General features: G+C 38.9%; 2 protein-coding genes across 6 annotated transcripts in view; one reads left to right on the forward strand and one right to left on the reverse strand.

Annotated features, from left to right (window-relative positions):
- Positions 1-4385: 4385 nt before the first annotated feature.
- RAG2 (recombination activating 2) lies at positions 4386-7369 on the reverse strand. The gene has a single exon (XM_059158517.1). It carries the CDS (start codon positions 7347-7349, stop codon positions 5766-5768), a length of 1584 nt encoding a protein of 527 aa, XP_059014500.1. The 5' UTR covers positions 7350-7369; the 3' UTR covers positions 4386-5765.
- A 290-nt stretch (positions 7370-7659) lies between these two features.
- The window catches only part of IFTAP (intraflagellar transport associated protein), a 67272-nt gene continuing 52912 nt past the window's right edge, over positions 7660-22019 (forward strand). For 3 of the 5 annotated variants that reach the window (XR_009345952.1, XM_059140064.1, XM_059140082.1), the window contains exon 1: positions 7661-7815. The gene's annotated coding sequence lies outside the window, so the exon portion shown is untranslated. Of the gene's footprint in view, positions 7816-11457; positions 11535-22019 lie in introns of all 5 variants that reach the window. The other 2 variants (XM_059140076.1, XM_059140091.1) reach the window with 2 other exon arrangements.

Raw genomic sequence — 22019 nt, forward strand, 5'->3', positions numbered from 1 at the left:
CTTTCACTAAGTATTTGAATGTTACCACTGCATTTGAGAAGGAGGCATCTCTTTGCTCTTTAAGGCCCAGCTAAATTCTATACTGTTCCTGGTACCCTTTCTAACTACTTCAGCCTTTATTTTATTTTAATTTTTTTAGAGAGAGAGTGTGTGTGCATGAGTGGGGGGTAGGGCAGAGGGGGAGAGAGAGAATCTCAAGCAGGCTCCGCACCCAGTGCAGAGCCGACACGGAGCTCCGTCTCACGACCTTGAGATCATGATCTAAGCTCAAATCAAGAGTCAGACACTTAACCAACAGAGCCACCCAGGCACCCTGGAGCCCCTCAGTCCATATTTTAAAGAAATATGTGGAGGATGTCTTCTGCACCAGGCAGTGTGTGCTTGGCCCTGGACATACAGTGGTGAACAACACAGTTTCTGCTCACAAAGAACTAGGTGGAAGTAGAAATTAAAACCACAGTAAGCCTAACAAATGCATCACAACACACTCTAGTAGGTGTTAGGAAGAAAAAGTACTGAGTACAATCTGAGTACAGTAGGACAATGGAATTTAAACTGGGAGATCAGAGAAAGTGTCTAGGAAGAAGGAACCTTGAAGGAGAGATGGGTAGAGGGAGTGAGGTGGGGGCAGATGAGGAGGGATGGACCTGGAGCCGACTTAGCCTGTGGGAAGGCTCTGAGCTGAAGAGCAATCAGTGGGGTCTGGGAACAGAAGAAAGTTCCATCTGGCAGAGGCAGAAGGAGTGAAGGCAGGAAAGTAGTTGCGTGTCTGGAGAATCAGGCAGAGGCCTCGTTATGCAGGATGCGTGGGCTGGGAGAAGACTTTGAACCCTACCCAGTGCAAATGGAAATCTTTGAAGAGTTTTAAGCAGACAATGGTTGTCATCCATGCCAAGTCAGGGATGGGACATGAGTGAAATGCTTACGGAAGGTCTAACTGTGAGGGGATTTATCCGAGATTGAGAAAGGTCATGCATATATATTTAAATGACAAAGTAGTAATTTCAAACTTTTTTTTTAATGTCAATTATACCAGGCCTGCTAATTCACATATCTCACTCCCTCAGATGACTGTGGCCAGCACGAAGGGAGGTTTGGCTGTACCATCATCTTTTCATGAATTTAGCATTTCTTCCCATGACAGTTTTCCTTCTTCTTTGTGGGAAGTTCCTTTTCTCCTTGGATTCTATACAATCCTTTGCCCCCTCCTGATAGTGACAATGTATCTCTGCCCTTACAAAATACACACTGAGTTACTTGCAGGCCAAGTATGTGTATTTTTATGCTAAGGTCTGATCAAGGTCTAAATAAATACCTTGAGGTCTGTCACATATCTTTCCATTTTTGTCTTTGAGAAGTTCATTGACATGTTTTTACCCACAGTGATCAATTCTCCAATTCTCTAATACCTACTGGATGTCCCATAAGTCCATTCAATTATGACATTAACTATCCAAAGTTAGCCTAGACTCCCAGGTGAACGGCTCAGTCCCATAAGACTGCCCCCCACTTTGATACCAGCCATAAATGAGGTGCCCAGTCTGCCCATACTTCTGCCAGTCAGCTACAAATCTGGAGGACCCCATAACCCTTTTAAAAGGCTGATGAGGGAGACCTGAGTGGCTCAGTTGGTTAAGCGTCTGCCTTGGGCTCAGGTCATGATCCTGGAGGAAACAGGGGATCCACAGAGCCTGCATTTTCCTTTTATTCTAAAAATTATAATGTAAACCAATACACGTTTACTGGGTTGATATCTAGAGACAGAATAAGCTGTTAGCTCTCTTAGTAATAAATGTGCTTTATTAGATGTTTCCTGACAGAACTAGGTTTGGGGAAATGTGATATCATTTATGATACATTCCAAGTCAAAGGACAATATTCTATACTAGAGTGGAATTTGGTGGCATATACATAATGTGGAATTCTTGTCACTGTAGATTAGAATAGCTGCTTATTCAATCTAAATTTATCACGAAATGCTCAAGAGTGGTACAAAAACAGCTGAGTCCTAGGTGGCCTCACAGAGACAACTGTGGCCACGCTTGGAAATGAAGGGGCAGAATGATCTCCTTATTATGTGAGCCCACTAGGGACCCAAAAACAGCTAAGAGAGAACTAGATCTAATGATTTCTTGTGGTTAAGGCTGATACACAACTCAGGAGTCATCATTAAGCTGATATCCTCAGGGCCTGTGGGAGCGTGGATGTTGTAGTGGAAGCTAGTGAGAAGGATGATGACCTTAAGAATCAGACGCTTCACCGCCAATCACTCCTACTCCTGGCAACCAGGCATTATGTTTCTCCCTGGAACTCAGAAAAAAAGTTGGGTGAAGAGAGAGGACCCTAAATTTATTGAAATGTAATTTCCAACCCACAATAAAAAGGATGCATAATACAATATAAGTTACAGAAAAATACAATTTTGTTTCTTGTACTTCTGAGTATATAAGCAGAGATTTGCTAGCGCCCTCAAGGAGGTGATGGGGTTCAGAGCAGTCTTCCTGGGGAGCAGGCATCTGAACTGAGATGTGGAGTGGGCAGGAATGGGCCAGCTGGACTAAATATTAGCCGGAGTGATAAAGCACAAGAGGAAAGGTATGCCCAGTAGAGAGGATGGGTTTGTCAAAAACCCTGAGTACGGAGACAACTAGGGGTTCTCACTAGAAATGTTATTAGTTTAGCATTTCTAGAAATTGAGCACAATAAAAGAAAGAAAGCAGTGAAAGAAGTAGTGAAACAGGAGGTACAGGGGACAGGGCAAATACTGTGAATGAAGTTGTATGTGACTTTACTAAGGAAGACCACAGGGGGCTGGCCCTTGCTTCTCTCTTTAGGCTCAGGACATTCCATACTCCCCTTGTTTACTATGTTTTAGCCAGACTGACCCTTCAGTTCCTCAAAGGTGATGACCTTCACCTCACCCCAGGGCCTTTAGCCCATTTCTTTTTCTTACACTTCCCTTCCTCCTGACACATTAAATTCACTTGTACTTGTAGACTAAAATTATCACCTTGGAAAGCCCTATACTTATTTATTGATTCTATTCTGCGTAAACCATTTCCAGATTTATCTTTAGAACTTATTTATGTGCCCTATCAGAAAGCCCATCTTGTAGCTTGTACTCAGAATTTCTTTTTTTTACCTAAAGTGGTAATATAATACTGAGCATTAGACCCTACTAGGCTTTGGATGATGTTTGTCTGTTTCCAGAAACCAATTCCATCTCTAATGGTGGGAGAGGGGCAGTTGTTAAATTTCTTCAAAGAAATGAACCATGAGGGGGCACCTGGGTGGCTCAGTCAGCTAAGCGTCTGTCTTCCGCTCAGGTCATGATCCCAGGGTCCTGGGATTGAGCCTCACATTGAGCTCCCTGCTTAGTGGAGAGCCTGCTTCTCTGTATCCCTCTGACTGCCGCTCTGCCTACTTGTGCTCTCTCTCTACCCGTCAAATAAAAAAAATAAAACCTTAAAAAAAAAAAGAGAGAGAGAAATAAACCATAGCCCTGAAGGTGACTAAAATGTGAGTCCTAGAAATGTTTTAACTATGGGGTGCCTGGATGGATTAGTTGGTTAAGCTCAACTTGCTTGACCTTGGTTGAACTCCTGGTTTCGGTGTAGGTCATGATCTCATGGCAGTCGTGGGACTGAATCCCACATTGGGCTCTGTGCTCCGTGTGGAATCTGCTTCAGATTCTTTCTCTCTCCTCTGCTACTCCTCCCACTCACTCTCACATGCTCTTTCTCTCAAAGAAATAAATAAAATCCAAAAAAATAGAGAAACGTTTTAAGCAAAAGCAGTACATCACTGAAGTGAGTACTCTTCTAATGTGATTCAGTTGAATGTTTGCATATGATTATTAGAACAGAAGTCTCATTATCTTCAATGTCACATTTGATGGACTCACTGGTGAGGTGACTTAAAAAGACCTATTTTTACTCAAATAGATGGTAAGCAAAACCAAAGTACTTGCTTTTGTAACATACATTTATATACCACACACACACACACACACACCCCACAGAAGAAGCTATGCTGGTGGGATCTGAGTTTAACTACAGAACCCAGTGGGCTCAGAATTAAATCACTTGGTTATCATATCTTCATCTCACTGACTACAAAACAAATGTGGTAATAATTCTTTAGGCGCTTAGTCACTATAGACAAGTCAAGATAATAGAATGTATCTACCTCTTGAGGAAGTAGCTCTTTTGAACTCTATGAAGGTTATTTCAGTTTTAACGTCTACCACTTCCATTTAACAGGAAAAAAGAAATCAAATAGAGTGATCCTGAGAAAATGAAATAGTAAAATTTTGTCTTTAATTGGGAGAATTAATAACTGGAGGAAATCAATACCAATGGAAGACATTTTAATATTCTATTAGTTTTACATAGATGACAAAAACAACAAAAAATGAAACAGTGGTATAATAAAAGGTTCAAAAGGAATATTCATTAAGCAACATTACTAAAATGAACTGAACGTGATTTAATTTATCCAAATTACTTTTAGTATCTAACACACGGAACTGGTGTAGATGAACTTGTGTTCCGGGGGTTTATCTCCTATATGGTCACGTTTCCCCTAAATCTGGCCATAGTAATTCACACATACACTGTGGACTTTCAGTGAAGACTGATGAATAAGAAGCCACGGCTTCAGCTCTTAGGATAAGGTGAGAGGCTCTGCCAGAAAAATACTCCAAAAGGAATGACATTTCTTTAAGATCATCTGATTATCAGTTGATGTCTTGGACCCTCAAAATGAAGTCTTTTTAATTTTCTTTCAAGACAGTATCTAAATGAACCATTGCAAGCACATTGATTTTATAATTTTCATTGGCAGCAAACTCCACATATCAACTAGACGCATACACACACAAATTTGTTTTTCCCCATTTAAAATCGTCTACCTATTAACTTTAGAAAATCCTCCAAACTTTTTTTATTTGGGGGAAATAATACTGTTGCTCTTTATGAGATTTAATCAGTGGTCCTTTCTTAGTGTGCTCTCACTTTTATTCTCTTTTCCCAGAATTCTAAGTAGCAGTGGACTTCAGTTTTCATTAAATCTCTCAAAAAGAATTTGTTCAAGTGACTGGCCTTGGTTCATCTTCCATGCACCAGATGGTGGGGGGGATCCTCTGAAGCAAGTTCATGCAGGTAACTTGATAAAATGTAACAAACTTGCTGTAGATGCCTTTCTCTTCCTTCATGTCAATGGAGACTGTCTTATAGTTTACATAAGCTATAGGGACCTTCTTCTGCTCACAGGTATAACTAAGACACCAGTTTACAGTTAGAGGTGTACAAAGAGCACTAGCGTGGGATATAAGTGATTTTGGTTTTAATTTTTGGCCAGCCACCAAATTGTTATATTGTGCAAAATAATTTATTTAATTTTTTGGGTGTTAGTTTCTTGAACAGTTTTACTTCGTCTTAAGTACCCTATAGCTTACTTGTAACCAAAAATCCTGTGTGGGATATAAGTATATCTTGATTACTATTACTGCTTCTGATTTAGGATTCCCTGGATGAAAAAATTCAGGTTAGAAATTCTCATTTAAGATATCTTTGAGTAAATTATTTTCAAGTATTTAGCATTGTATTATGAGCACTTTTCCTTGGCACTTAATTCATAAAACTAAAAAAAAAACCCAGAAATTTTCAATTAAAAAATTAGAAATATAATTTTCATCATTGTTATGATTCTTTAAAATGGGTTTAAAATTTTGATGCATGTGAATTTGAAAGGCTTTTGTGAAACTAATCAAACAGCCTTCTAAGAAAAGATTTCTTGGCAGGAGTAATAATTTTCCCAGAACCTTTTTTGTGGAGAGATTTCAGTGGAGGCTTTTTTAAGGGTAGGACTCTTTTGGGGGTTTGCAGTGCTCTTGCTATCTTCACGTGCTCATTGCAGTAATATTTGTTGCTTCCTTCTGACAGTTGAATGAGCGTGCGTTCTGCCAGATCCATGCACTGGGCATGGACCCAGTGCCCATCTCCATGAGAGCAGTAGATCATGGCAGGTTTGTTGAGCTCAGTTGAATAAAATGGTACCCAAGTGTTGATATCCACATCGCAAGTAGGGCAGCAAGTAATCCAGTAGCCTGTCTCAGACTCATCTTCCTCATCATCTTCATTGTAGGTGTCAAACTCATCGTCACCATCAAAACTACATGCTTCTGCACTGAAACAAAATTCTTCTGAGTCTTCAAAGGGAGTGGAGTCCCCTGGGTCTTCTGTTGATGTCTGAGTATTTGTGAGTGTTTTCTGATCTTCATTCACATCGCCTTCAGCACATTTCAACATATAGAAATAGAAAGCTTCTGAAGTAGCCTGTTTATTGTCTCCTGGTATGCCGAGGAATACAGTTCCATTTCCCATATTGCTCCCAAACCAGATCTTGCTGTGCTTAATATCTGGGGTCCAATCTGGGGTCTCCATCTCGCGAATGTCTATCTTATTGTCCTCCAAAGAGACGATGTTGCATACCATTCTCTTTTGATTTTCAAGCTGATAGCCACCAACAATAACAAATTCATCACTGTTTGTTTGAGTCAGGATCGCACTGGAGACAGAGATTCCTCCTGGCAAGACTGTGCAGTTCACAGCTGGGCTACCCAGTGGGAGATCAACCTTTATTCTGTATAGGTTGGCAGGGCGGATGTTACTGGCAAGTGAATGTCCTCCTAAAATATAAATGGTATCATTTCTGGCAATGGAAACATGAAAAGACAGCCCATCCTGAAGTTCTGGAAGTAGGTATGATGTAGAGCACCCAAATTCAAAATCCACCAAGAAAACATGGGGCAGACAGTCAGCTACACTATTCCATTTTTCTGTGGTTCTTTGGGCAGACGGAATGTATGACCGTCCTCCAAAGAGAACACCCATACTTTTCCCTCGACTATACACCACATCGATGGAATGACCGTATCTGGCTTCAGGAACATCTCCCACCAAGTCTTTCTCTGTGCAGCGAAAAGTAACCTTTTTGTTGTTCTTGCCAACAAAGGACATGACATAAATCTTATCGGAAAGCTCATTGTTTGGTGTTTTCCCTCCATGGATGATGTACTGTTGCTTTTCAGACTCTACGCCGCTTCTGAATATGCAAGTGGCCGGGTAACGAAGAGGAGGAAGGTAGCAGGAATCCTTAGAGAAAACGACAGGCTTCAGTTTGAGATGGTTATGCTTTACATCAAAGTGGAAAACTCCAGTGGGGCAGGACCTCTTTGGCCAGCCTTTTTGGCCAAAGAAGAAAACTTGCCCCTCAAAATTCATTAGTGAGAAGCCTGGTTGAATTAAGGCCATGTTATTACTGACTGTTACCATCTGTAGTGACATATTTTCTGATCCTGTGGAGATCTTTTATCTGAAAGAATTAAAAAAAAATATGACATATATCTCTCCAAACAAATCACTGTTTGGATCACCTCACATGTTAAACTTGTTAAAAAAAAAAAAAATTATTCAACAAGCTTGTAGTGGGACTAGCAAAACCCGGGCATCTAGAAGCACAGAGCCACAGAACCTCTCTTCCTAAGAGGATCCAAGCAACTGGGACATGTTTTAGACATGGACTAGTCTCCCTTAGATTTCTGGGAATTGTAGTCCTTTTTTCCTCACAGAGTCACCGCTTGTTGGCAGAAAGAACTACATTTCCCAGGAATCCGTTCTCATCGGGCTACGGCGCTACGATTGTTTTTTGTTGCTACAGGAGAGGAGACTCCTAGGATGCCTCTCTGAATAAAGACGCTCAAAGTGCGAAGTGACTAGATGGGAGCTAAAGCGGAAAACTAGGGAATGGGAGGTGAGAGTGGCCGACCCATACCCAACATCCGGGTTCCCGGAAGGCCGCAACCCCAGGAGGGGCGTCAGGCAGCTCGCCGCCGGCTGTTGCCGGTTCCTCTCCGGGGTCTCTTAAACGGGTGACCCGGTAGGAGGCACAGCAACTTCTGGCTCCAGTGGGGTTGCCTGGAAACCGCAGCCTGAAGGGACGGCCCGGCCGAGGCGTCTTTGCAGACTCCTCCCGCCGGGACGCTTTGGGGGACTGGACTCAGTTGCAGCTCTGAGGGTCCCTAGGTTGCTGGGTCGGGGGGTGGGGGAGGGCGTGGGACGAGGGGGACACGGAGGTCACAAAGGTTGCCACTGTTTGACTATTTTACGGAGGCCAAGGACCAGCGTCTGTTTACCTGGAGTGCAGGGTAGAAGTGACCAGATAATGGTTCAGTAATGGAAACTCTGGAATTCGATTTTAGCGAGCGTGGTGCCTTGCTAAGGCTCCTTGTTTTCCGCAGTCGCTCTTGCTCCGGTGTTTAGGATTCTTTTAGCGAAGCAAAGAAGACTCCTAACCACTTCCCTCCCTCCTCCATCCTTCTCTTCTTCCTTCTCCCACTCTCTCTCTTGGGGAAAAAAAAAAATAGTGGCTGTTATTTCAGATTTCTCTCTTCAGCCCAAGACGTTTGAAATAATTCTTCAGTAATTCTGTAGTAAGCAGGCGCCAAGCAAAGAGGTGCCAGAATTATTTAGGATTAATACTAGTATTATAGTACTTTTTAAAAAAAGATTTTATTTATTTGACACACAGAGAGGTCACAAGTAGGCAGAGAGGCAGTCAGAGAGAGGAGGAAGAAGGCTCCCTGCTGAGCAGAGAGCCCGATGCGGGACTCGATCCCAGGACCCTGAGATCATGACCTGAGCGGAAGGCAGAGGATTCACCCACTGAGCCACCCAGGTGCCCCAGTATTATAGTACTTTTTAAAAAAGGTATTTATTAGATGAAGGAAACCTGATTAAGTTAGTTTTTATTACTGTTACTTACCTTCAGAGATTCCAGGAGCTTTAAAAGTAAGCTCCCTGTTGTAAAAGTGAAGTCCTAGACACCAAAGGTTAGAGGAAACAAAATAGTACAGATTCCTGACTGTTAAGAGTAAATTGTTTTTTTTTTTTTTTTAAGATTTTATTTATTTATTTGACAGAGAGAGATCACAAGTAGATGGAGAGGCAGGCAGAGAGAGAGAGAGAGGGAAGCAGGCTCCCTGCTGAGCAGAGAGCCCGATGTGGGACTCGATCCCAGGACTCTGAGGTCATGACCTGAGCCGAAGGCAGCGACTTAACCCACTGAGCCACCCAGGCGCGCCCAAGAGTAAATTGTTAATATGCTTCAAAAACAGTTTGAAAGAGTGTCTCTGAATATGGCTCTCAGTACTTCAGAGTCTGGACTCTGCAAGCTGGTGGACCGTATTCAAATCCTGTTTCTCACGACTAATGCTATGAGCTTGTAATTTTACATCTCACTATCTCAGTTTCTTCATCAGTAACATGAGGTAATTACTACATCCTTGGCCGGGGTTATTTATGGTTAGTAAATTAATACACGTAAAGCACTTAGAACAGGGCTTTGCACACTGTGATAGTTTTTATAATTATGCTTTAACTTACCAAAGGGAAGGTTGTTAGTACACAATTACCTGCAGTCATGGCAGATGATATAATGTTGGAGATGCTTAGAAGGGAGTTAGGATCTGGGATCTGGTCCGTGGGTTTAGACTGATTAATTTTTTTGACTAATGAGAATTGGATAAGCATATCAGTGGAGCAGCTAGTGGTGAGTTCAATTTAAATAACAGGAAATAATTCATTTATTTTTCTGTTACCCTTTCTCTAACCACTCATTAAATAGGCAGACTATGAAGTCAGAGTCCAAATTCGGGCTCTGAAACTTAGTTGCTGTGTAACCATCTTGGGCAAGTTATTTTTCCTCTGTTCTTTCTTTCCTGTAAAATGGGAATCGTATTAGTACGTATTCATTGGATTGTTTTGAAGGATAAACGGGATAACACATGTAAGTCACAAAGCACAGTGCCCGGTATATAATGAGCATTTAATAAATGTTAGTTGACACTGTATTTTTATTCTCCCTGCAAAGATTCCTTGGACCATTTAGAATCTATGGTCAGTCTTCATGATATCTTGGAGGGGGGTGCTTTTGCCTTGAAGCACTTCTGTAGATCAGATGTAATTAATTGCTAAATGTTCTCTTCTATTTAGTTTACTTAGGAGATTCCTCAAGATGTGATATTTTAATAATCATCTTGTGGGGTTTTTTTTCCCCCCATCTTGTGGGTTATTAAACCAAATGAGGACACGGTGAGTGAGAAGCATTATTACTAAAGTTGCAAAAACAAGCCTGTCTCTTCTTTAGACCATGATGGTTTATAGGTTCAGCAACTTGGCCTACTTACAAAATAACATGGGTGTTTTCTTTATTTGGGGCCTATCCAAATATACATAAGAGAAGACTTCTGGGAACTAAGAAAATGCTCTCCATAGGAATTAAAAGGAAATACTGTTAACCCTCAATTCAGTAAATGAAAACCATAAGTGATTACACTTAGCATGATATGTGATGATTGTCAGAGAGTTGTTTATTTTTTGGTGGAGTGAGCGTTGAAGCCAAAGCCTGTTTATCTTAGATACCTCTGAAGACTGTTACTGGGATGTAGAGCAAGCCATACAGGGGTAATGCATTCTAGATCCCAAGGGATGAACATACACCAAGAGCATTTGCTTTTAAACAGCGAGTTTTTTTTTTTTTTTTTTAAAGTGTTCATTGTGGCCTATTGGCTTCATTTTAAGGTTGTCATAGGGCATTTGGCTTCTCATAAGTCAAAACATGATTACTGTAGATTAACAGACACATTTTCTTAGGCAAGGCATAAAAAATACTACCCATTTTTTGTAGCTTAGTTTGGGTCCCTAAAGATTTCTGACCTTTCCTTCTTTTGATGCCCCGCTCTTGGTATACCTCATGATTTTAGGGTCCTAAAAACAGTGGTGAGGCTTATTACTAGTAGGATGAATTATTTCCTCTGGTGACACACTTTAAGTATTTGTGCATTTAATTTTTAGAATATCCATTTTAAACCATGACCAGATGACTTAGGTATTGAAAGAGTAAACAGGAATATTGAAACACTGAAAGTGTTTTCATATTATTCTGCCATATTTATTTAGTTTTTCAAATTTGCTTTATTAACTTAAATATGTTTTCACTGGAGTAGACTATTGTATATTTCCCATGGTCTTAATATGACTATATTAATCACATCTTGGTTTTTAAGAGTTTTTGAAAGGTTATACTAGAGCTAAAATAATCTACTTTCTTTAAATAGGCTAGATAAAAAAGGTAGATTTTGAAAAAGAAGATACTGTTCTTCAACTGAAGGAAGTTTCAAAGTTGACACATGAAAGATTCTTTTTAAAAGACAGAAATAGAGGACCAATAAATTTATACAATTTTCCCAACCCCATGCTAACATTCCTCAGCAGGGAGGTTTTCATTTATTCACTGTGAAGCTGGGGCATAGTTGAGAATCAAAAGAGAACTAATGGTGTGAGGTCTGGGTTTGTAGTTTCCTGTGTCTGAACTAACTCTTTTTTCCTTCCAAAGGAAGGTACTGTACTCGGAGGCATTAAATCTTACTGATCGGTGTTGCCCATGTTTTCCTGATCACTCCAAAATAGCAGGTAACCTCATGTAACTGTAGTCATTCCGTCCATGAATTAACACTATCTTGCACAGCTAATCAGGTTCCAGGCATATATTATTTGATTTTTTTTTTTTCCTGGCACTGAAACCAGGTTTAGGTCTTTTTTCTGACACTTATGCCAGAGAAACATTTATGTACATGGGCTCTGATGCCACAGGAATTAAATCTTTGCAGTAGCTTGACACCAGAAAGCCCCATAGTTCCGAATTTTACAGTATCCCCTCCCCGTCTGGACACCCAGTCCATCTGTGACTAACAGACTGTACAGGGAAGCATCACCTTTCCCTGAAAGTTGACAAACGTGGGTGCCCATCTTTTAGCTTTGGTAGAAATGAAGGTTTTGGACCTACCTGAAGGCCAGAAGGGCTACTCACCCCTCTCTGAATCTTTGCCGCTAGACCAGGTATTAAATGTCAGCACTTGGGGAAGATTCACTGACTGACCACTCTGACTGTGGCAAGCAGGAGGCTCACTGTCAAGAGAGTACGTAAATGCGCCTACAGATGTTCCAGTGAACACTGATCTAACGGGAGTAACTGACTGTGACCTTTTTTTTTCTTGTCTTTAGATGGTTGAGGGAGATATCCACCAGGGTATACATACGCTCAAGATTTAACTATTTCCTTACTGAGCAACAATAGAAACACAATCCACTATTTGTAAAGACAAAAAAAAAAAAAAAAAAAAAATCCTGCCTGCAACCTGATTTATGTTTTTATTAAAAACATTTTAGAAAAATATAGAAAAGAATAAATATAATTGCTGTGACTTTAATACTATTAGGAATACAGTGGTAAATTATTTTTCCTAAAGTAGAGACCACCAATACCAATGCCAATCATTTTGATTTTGAACTGCTCTTTAGTAGTCTCATTTTTTTTATTTTTTATTTTTTTTAATTTATTTGACAGAGATCACAAGTAGGCAGAGGCAGGCAGAGAGAGAGGGAGGAAAGCAGGCTCCCTGCTGAGCAGAGAGCCCTATGCAGGGCTCGATCCCAGGATCCTGGGATCATGACCCGAGCTCAAAGCAGAGGCTTTAACCCACTGAGCCACTGAGGCGCCCCAGTTTCATTTTGTTTAATGCAAAGCTCAGAGGTCATTCCAATTATTGGAGGCCTCCTTTGTACAATTTTATACAGGAGCTGCGGTATAATATTGTACAGCGGAATAATTACGAGAATGGGCTTTGGCATCAAAGTGATGTGGTTTTCTTTGCCAGCCTGCCGTTTGCCTGTGGAGTCATCTTAATCTCAAAGCCTCTGTTTCTCTGTCTCTGAAATGGGGATAATAGAAGTAGTCACCTCAAAAGATTGTTAGAAAAAGATTAAGTCAGCTCATGTCTTTAAAGTGCTCAGTGCCCAGTAGCAATGAATGGGAGTTTCTGTTGCCGTACATCCTTGTCAGCATTTGGTGTTGCCAGTGTTCTGGATTCTGGTCATCCTAGGAGCTGTGTAGTGGTATCTCATTGTTGTTTTAGTTTGTATTTCCCTGATGACGTATGATGTGGAGCATCTTTTCATGTCCCTTTTTTGTCATCTGTATATCTTCTTTGGTCAGTTGTCTGTTAAATTTCAGCTCATTTTTGTTTTGTTTTGTTTTTTAAGATTTTTATTTATTTATTTGACAGAGGGGAAAAGAGAGATCACCAGTAGGCAGAGAGGCAGGGGTGGGGTGGGGGGTGAGGAAGCAGGCTCCCTGCTGAGCAGAGACCCTGATGTGGGGCTCAATCTCAGGACCCTGAGATCATGACCTGAGCCAAAGGCAGAGGCTTTAACCCACTGAGGCACCCCTTCAGCTCATTTTAAAATCAGATTGTTTTCTTATTTTTGAATTTTAAGAGTTCTTTGCATATTTTAGATAATCAGCTGGGCTTCTGGCAAATATTTCTGACAAATATTTTCTCCCAGTCTATGGCTTTTCTTTTTATTCTCTTGTCAGTGTCTTTGGCAGAGCAGAAGTTTTTTAATTTTAGTAAGGCCATCTTACCAATTATTTCTTTTATGAATTATACCTTTGGTGTTGTATCTAAAAAGTTGTTGCCATTCCTGTGAACTCTGAACTTTATGGTTTTGCTTTTTTTTGTTTATGTCTGTGGTCCATTTCAGCTAATTCTTGTGAAGGGTGTAGGTCTGTGGCTAGATTCATTTCTTACCTATGGAGATACAGTTGTTCCAGAATCTTTGTTGAAAAGACTATCTCTGTTTTGTACTGTGTTGCCTTTGCTCTTTTTTTTTTTTTTTTTAAAGATCAGTTGATTTTATTTATGTAGGTCTGTTTCATTGTTCTCTGTTCTGTTCTATTGATCAGTTTGTCAATTCTTCACTAATACCACACTATTTTGATTACTATCGCTGATTTAATTTTAAAACGATTCATTAAAAACAGTTACTTCAGGAAAAATCTATACCACTCATTAGCCCATCAACTAATCATCAAATTTTTTATTGATTTGTTCTCTACTATGATGTTTATCTAAATATATATACATTTTACCTGGTTATAATGAGAGTACATTTAAATTTCATTTTATCTTTTTAATATAATATTTCATATACACTATAATCGTATATTTTATTTTCACCTTTATAATTTTTTAATAACTTCCTAGAATTCCATTAAGTAAATGGAATTGTTGGTCATTTAATCAGTTTCCATGTAGCTTAGATGATAGAATGCGTGATCAAAGGAAAACAGGTCTGACTTTGAGTCTCAGTTCTGCCACTTACTAGCTAAATCATCTTTTTGAGCTTCAGTTCCCTTATTTCTAAAACAGAGATGCTACCTGCCTTATTGTAAGGATTAATGGATATAAAGTGTTTGGAGAGTGTACTTAGTAAATCTTGTCTGATGATGGTACTATAAATACATTTGAACAAGTGACTATTTTAATTCTTTGCAAAATTTTAGGATATAGTGTCAGGGTTGACTTTTTAAAAACTGATGAGTAGCTCAGTTGTTTGGCTGGTTTTCGTCATTTGAAGTGTTGGTCCGTCCTTTAAAAAAGCCTCGTCATCTCTCCTAGTTACTTCCATGATGATTTTTTTCTTTGTCTGCAAAAGAGTATTGGATTATTTCCCTAACCTGTTTATTGTGTTATATAATGATTGTAGTACTTGAAATTCCAGCATCAATGACAGCTCTCATAAAATTGACATATTGGATATCTCCATAATAAATGCAAAATAAGCAATGTAACACAGAAACCATGGGTATGTTTATGCAAGTATTTTTGCCTTTGTATTTTACTACTAACATAAAAAAAAAAACAGGCGGTTTGTTGCTGAATGGGTTATTTGTTTCCTGAAGCATCTGGAAATTAGCAACACATTTGGAAATGGGTTTTAAAGCCCTCAGCCTTTGCCACACCATTAGGAGGACATTGAACTTGCAGTGATGTTAGTCAAGATCCTAGTTTGCTTAAAGTGCTCAGCATAGAGACTAAATGTGAAATAATCAACAGTATTTACTGATCATCCACTATGTACAGAGGCATTGGAGAATGAGAAAAATTATCACAGACACAGGGCTTGCCTTTAAGGAACATACATGGTAGTAGGACGAAGCAACTTTACATACTTCTTACACTCACTCTTAAAATTCTGAAAAGTTCACCAAGAAATCATAATTATAGGTTGCTCAGCTCATTCTTAAACCTTGAGGCAGAATCAAATTTAAACTGAAATATGTTGGTTTGCCTACCTTACATCCAAAACCAGCGGATAATGAAAGAATGCAAGTCCATGCAATTACAGAATAAAATATTGTTTATTTAGCAGCAGGGAGATGAAAGTAGCAGGCTGTACTGACATAGTAACCGAACAGTTAGGAAGCATTGCTGGAGAAAAACAGAATGCCAGTGATGGAAGACAGCTTCAAGTCCAGTCCCTCTAGTTGTGCATTCAAACAGCTTAAGGCCAGAGAAGTTAAACCATGTGACAAGAATAACACAGCTGCAGGGATTTTATACAGGGTGGGTTGAGGGGAGGCAGGGGAGAAGCACTCTTGTGTGAACTCGTGACTGTTTTTGTGCAGAGTGCCTCTCAAGCATTTCTATCCCCATTTTATAAATGGGGAAACAAATTACATGGTTGCTTGATGAATTAGTTAAGTGTTAGTGACAACTTTTCATAGCATTCCGATGGGAATAGATAATTTTTATTTTTTAAATAAGTGGCTGATTTTTAAGGAAATAATACAAATAGCATAGGAAAAGAGATACTTGTAGCTCCCATAATGGGAGCTACAACTGAAACTGGCAAAGAGGAGAAAAGAGGAAATATATAGAAGGAAGTAATCTACAGTTAGTGTGATGGATTGTCAAGAGAAGAACATGACAAGTGACTTGTCACTTTTTACTTAGGGCAATTAATTAAATATGGCCACCTGACGAGAATGACTGGTATTTTCCTATGTTTCATTGTTCTGTGATTTAAGGTGCACTCTTTGCCATAAAATAAAATGGAGAAAAATTTCAGAGGTGATTTACAATGTTGTACTAGGAAAAAAATTCACTTCAAAAATTTTTATTTTTAGGGGCGCCTGGGTGGCTCAGTGGGTTAAGCCGCTGCCTTCGGCTCAGGTCGTGATCCCAGGGTCCTGGGATCGAGTCCCGCATCGGGCTCTCTGCTCAGCGGGGAGCCTGCTTCCTCCTCTCTCTCTCTCTGCCTGCCTCTCTGCCTACTTGTGATCTCTGTCTGTCAAATAAATAAATAAAAATTTAAAAAAAAAAATTTTTATTTTTAGAGAAGGAGGTATTTTATGTTTCTTAGTTACTCTCTTTGGATATAGAAGCCATGTTGGTGTATGTATGTTATGTTGTATATATTGAGGTAAAATTACAAATAAAATGGTGAGATTAATTGGAATCTGGGAAAGCACTGTACGACCTCTGAAAGCTCATTTATTATTCCAGCCATAGGAATTTAGAATAAAAAATAGTTGAGAAATGCATCCTTAAAATCCTGTTTCTTTTAAGAGAATGTCAAATGAAAAGGTCGATTTTATTAGCAAGATCTGGCATTTTGAAACACTTAGAAATTAATTTCTGCAAGCAGACTTGATTTAGTTGGGTTTGTCTACACCTGCTCCTGACTAGCTGTGTGGATTTTGCTTTAAAGCAGGCTTTCTGGTGTTTTAGAAGTGTTGTGCAGTATGCAGGTGGTTGACAGGCTCAGGAAGCTGGCTAGAAGGGGATAACTTTAATTAAGAGTGTTTGCCTTTATGTTAAAGTTGTTCTGCAGTAGAGAAGACATAAGCATTAATGGGATATTAATGCCCCACATTAATGGGGCATCCCATGCGAAGATGGGATTACAACTGAGCTAAAAAATCTCTTACAATTGAAATACTAATGAGTGATTATAGAGCTCTGAAGTTGACCCAGAAACTACTGCGTCTACTGGATTCACAGCTTTGTTAGGATCCTTGAGGAAAAAATGTTCAGTGCAAGACTTAACTGTTATCATTCATAACTCACTGATGTAGTTGATTACATTTCTGAAGATAGGAGATCAGTTTTGAATGTGGTTGAAAGACATGTATTGAACATTTTTCTTGATAAATGTGCTAGTCTAGAATTAATGTACTTGTAGGAGGTTTATTAGGGGGTGAAGACAGGGTATTTACTTGTGATCATCCATAACTTGAACTTTTTCAACAAATGGGATAAACAAAAGTGATAGTGAAAAAGAAGTCTGATTTCCAAAATAGTAGATTTTCTGAAATTTGTCTTATGGGTATATCCTTCAGATACCAAATCCACTGGCAATCTGCTTTTTATAAAACAATAGGGATTGAGTGGGAAGAGGAAGTTTGAATGCTTAACGGTTTGCATTTTTCTTTGTTTAATGGAATTAATAACTGTGTAATTGAAAACAGTCTAATACTCAGTTGACCTGCCTCGGTGAGTCAATGCAGACATTTGTGGATTGGCTTAAACAGCTTGAAGGAAGAGTATATTTTGGGGAAATAAAATTGATTTTATACAATCTGCTGATGAACAGCAAGGCTTAATGAATGATAGCCTCAAGAAATCTCATTACGGTAGCTTGGATGGATGAGCTGGAAAGGCAAGCAAATTTTTCAAGAGAAAAGTTCCTGCTTAAACATGTTATTTTATAGATTAGTGTTACTCCCATCCCCCCAGAACTTTCTGCAGGGGGGAAGACAATCAACATGCATGACTTCCAACATTCTTGGTAAACTTTTAGTGATGATTTTCTTAAGTCTTTTTTGCTTTCATTGACTTAGCCTTCTTCTGCTGCTCTTCTGCCCCCCACCCACCTGTAAACTTTTAACTTCAAAATAATTACAGATCACAGGATAGACTCACGTAAAGTTGCCAAAAAAAAAAAAAAAATGCGTAGGGACGTTTTATGCACCCTTGCTCCAGCCTTCTGCAGTGTTAACATCTTGTATATCTGTAGTATAGCATAAAAAATCATTAAACTGATATTGGTACAAAACACAAACATATTCAGACTTCACCAGTTATATATACACTAATGTGTGTGTGTGTGGTTAAACTATATCATATGTGTAGCCTTGTATAACCACCACCACAGTCAAGATACTCAGCTGTATCACCACTACCCCATTCATGTTACCCTATTTATATCTGTATCCATCCCCTCCCCCATCCCTAATCCAGCAACCATTAGTCTCTCTCTGTCTTGATAATTATGTTGTTTCATGAATGTCACATGAATGGAATCATACAGTATGTATGTAGCCTTTCAAGATTGGCTTTTTTCACTAAGCACAATTTCTTTGAGGTTCATCCAAGTTGTTGTGCAAGTAATAGTTTGTTCTTTTTTGTTGGTGAGTAGTATTCTGTGGTACGGATGCACCATGTTTGCTTGACTATTCACCCATTAAAGAACTTTTGGGTAGTTTTCTGGGTTTGCCTTATGAGTAAAGCTGCTATGAACATTCATATACAAGTTCTTGCACGGGAGTAAGTCTTTATTTCTCTGGGATAAATACCAAGGAATGGAATTGTTAGCTTGTAGGGTATGTCCATTTTTAGTTTTGAAAGGAACTGCCAAATTATTGTCCAGAGTGGCTGAATCCCCACAATTTTTCTGATGATTTTTCTCATCCATTTTGAGGAGTGTGTAGTGATAGCTCATTGTGGTTTTAACTTGTATTTCTTTAATGGCTAATGATACTATCTTTTCATTAGATTATTTGTCATTTATATATCTTCTTTGGTAAAAGGTTAATGTCTCTAGTTTTTTTAATTTGGATTTTTCTTGAATATTGGGTTTTGAGAGTTCTTTAAATATTTTATTTGCTAGTCCTGTATTGTATTTGTAATTTATAAACATTTTCTTCTAGTTTGTGATTTTTCTTTTCCTCTTCTTCACAAGATCTCATAAAGATCTTAAAGAGATCTTCTTAACAAGATCTTTCGTAGAACAAAGTTTTGAATTTTGATGGGGTATAATCTATCACTTTTTTTCTTATAGAGAATGCTTTGAGTGTCAAGTCTAAGAACTCTTTGCCTAGTCTTATGTCCTAAAGATTGTCTGTATTTTTTTGTGCTTCTTTTATAAAATCCACTATTTTACCTTGAGATGTTTTTATTATTCTTACTCCTATTACAGCCTTCATTTAAAAATACTTTCATTCAATTTCATATTGCTCTAATGTAAAACTAATCATGACATGAACACATTAGAGCAATTCCATACATTAGAGCAATTCCATATTGCTCTAATGTAAAACTAATCACGACATGGGTCATCAGAGTCATTCCTGTTCCAAAAATGGAGTCCTGTATAGGATGCATAGGTTATAATCCTCTTTAGGATAAGGAACAAGATCTGTTTCTATCAAGGTAGCTATTGTGGGATCTGTGTTCATGGTAAGCATGTATTTAGTCCACATTTCTTTTTTTTTAATTGGATGAAGTTTTTAGAATGGGTGTCTGCTTTTTCTCTTTTCCTCACAGTGAGATTTGTCAAGGAAAAAAATGTACCTGAAAATGCCTACTACTAAGACCTTTGCTTGGATGGCAGTACTGCTTCTGCCTTCATAAGCTCTGTAGTCAATAGTAATCTCCAAGCTTTTCCCAACTCCAAGTATTTCCTTTAAAATTTACTGCAGAAGTGTACTTAGAGCAAGTGTTTTTTTGTTGTTTTTTTTTTTTTTTTTTCAGAGGAGGGAAGGAGAGAGAGGAGAGAGAGAGAGAGGAAGTGGCTGGGGACAGAGGGAGGAGAGGGAGAATCTTAAGCAGGGCTCAGTCTTACAACCTTGGGATCATGACCTGAGCCAAAATCAAGAGTTGGACACTTAATGGACTGAGCCATGCAGGTACCCTGGGGAAGTCTTTTTATAGAGGTCAAGGGGTGCCTGGGTGGCTCAGTTGGTTGAGTGTCTGCCTTTGGCTCAGGTCATGATTGCAGGGTCCTGGGATGAGTCCCACATTGGGCTCTCTGCTCAGTGGAGAGCCTGCTTCTCCTCCTCCCTCTGCCTATCACTTCTCTTCCTGGTGCTATCTGTCTCTCTCTGTCAAATTAAAAAAATAAAATAAAATAAAATCTATATAGAGGTCTAGATGCTTATGGCATCAACATTTTAGTGATAGTGAAGAATTCTGTGCCTTTAAGTATTAGGAAAGGGTCATTGGGAAAAGTTTATAACTTAAAGTACAGCATATTCTTTGATGCTAGAATGGCAGTTTTTATCTCATGCTGATAAAACACAGTAGAAGAGTTACTGTGCCCGTACATGCACACACGCGTGCACGCGCGCACACATATTCTTTCCCTTTCTTTTCCTCAGGGTGTTTTGCATGTTACTGGGTACAGAGTGTTGTTGGAGGCCTGGGTATACCCATCTGGGTGAGATTGCTGCCTTTTCCTTAATTTCCTGCCGACTTTATGTATGCCTTGAAATTCATCATCAGAAGCATGCTATTACTACTTTTGATATGAGAACCACATTACTGTTTCTTATCAATAGTCATTTCTTGACAAAAACCCTACCCAAAGTGTTTTTCTCAGATTTATTCTCTATCACTGGATTAGATGGCCTTCAGGTTTCTCTCAACCCTGAGAATCTGTGACAATTTCAGTCATTGGATTTCTTTCTCTCTTTTTAATACGATCTAAAAGACATGAAAAATATTAAAGGATGTAAAATCGGTGTCGTTCAGTCAAGGAAGAGGAAATCAGTTCATACTGGGTCTCTTCTATCCCATAAATAAATCTGTACACTTGCTATGTAATTTGGTCTTTTTGAGATTTGCCCATTTTCTGAAATATAAAAGGAGACCCATCCTGTGAAGTACCAAGGTTGTTGGTTTCATTTCCGTAGGCAAGGTGAATTCTTTTGATAATATTCCATCTTACCGTTCAGCACACCAGGAGATTCTTATTGAGCAGAACTATGAAAATTTGAGAAAGTGGATTTTGACAGCCTCTGCACAACTCTTTAAAAATGTGTTATTTATTATTTTAGAATATCAGCAGTAAACCTTGCAGTTTAAAAAAGACAACCCTATTTTTACCAACACACAGCTCTCTGTGCTGTTAAAAAACAGGTTATACACTTTGAGAGGAGACTAGTTCGTGGCGACTTGTTTCCAAAGATTTAACCACTCTTGCTTCTGAAAGTTGCATTTTCTTTAGGTGGGTTGCATTAAGCAGAGATCCGAAGATAAACATCAAAGATGCGTTAAGTCAATGGTGAGAATTCCACATGCCATATTTTCATAATGATGTCCTTTCGGAGAGCACAGAACACAAACTAATTTGGGAGGTTGTTAGTTTCTTTATTCAGTGATAGGAACAGGACTCCAGGAAGATTAATGTGATTTTTCTCTCCATTTCTCAGTGACTGGAGAGGAAGAGAACCAAACCTGTGGTCTTCCTGTGAAATTTACTAGTCCAAGTAGAGCAAAACATCCTCCCTGTGTCTCCTCCTAATGGCTGTGATTGTAAAAGTGTTATGTGTGATTTACTGGTCATTATTTCTACACATTTACTTATCTTCACAATATGTTCTGGGCCTTTCATGAAGAGCTCTAAGCCTTAAAACATAAAAATCAAACCAAAACAAAGAACCCTACTACGGGAAAGTGTGTCTCCCTTTTTTTTTTCTTTTAGAAATAATACTTCACGATAACACAAACATACATGAATGGCAACTGAAAAAACATTACTTCCTTCTACAAAACCACTGGGATTTGCATAAACCACTTTGGCTGTCTGGTAAATGATTATCTGCTCTGTCAGTCCTTGGGGACTTTCAACATTGGGTTATATGTATTTTTATAGATAAGGAAAGTTATGAATTTGCAGGTGGGTATTTGTTAAACTCTTCAAATAATGACCGTTTAGGAAACTGGATTTTCCAAAAGTCTTTAAAAAGTCAATAAAAACATTTCTTCTCCTGTATTGTGATAACCACATGAATAAAATTAAAGGTCTTGAAGGAGTTTGAATGCGCGCTGT

Source organism: Mustela lutreola, chromosome 1 (genome assembly GCF_030435805.1).
Source record: "Mustela lutreola isolate mMusLut2 chromosome 1, mMusLut2.pri, whole genome shotgun sequence".
Classification (NCBI taxonomy): Eukaryota; Metazoa; Chordata; class Mammalia; order Carnivora; family Mustelidae; genus Mustela; species Mustela lutreola.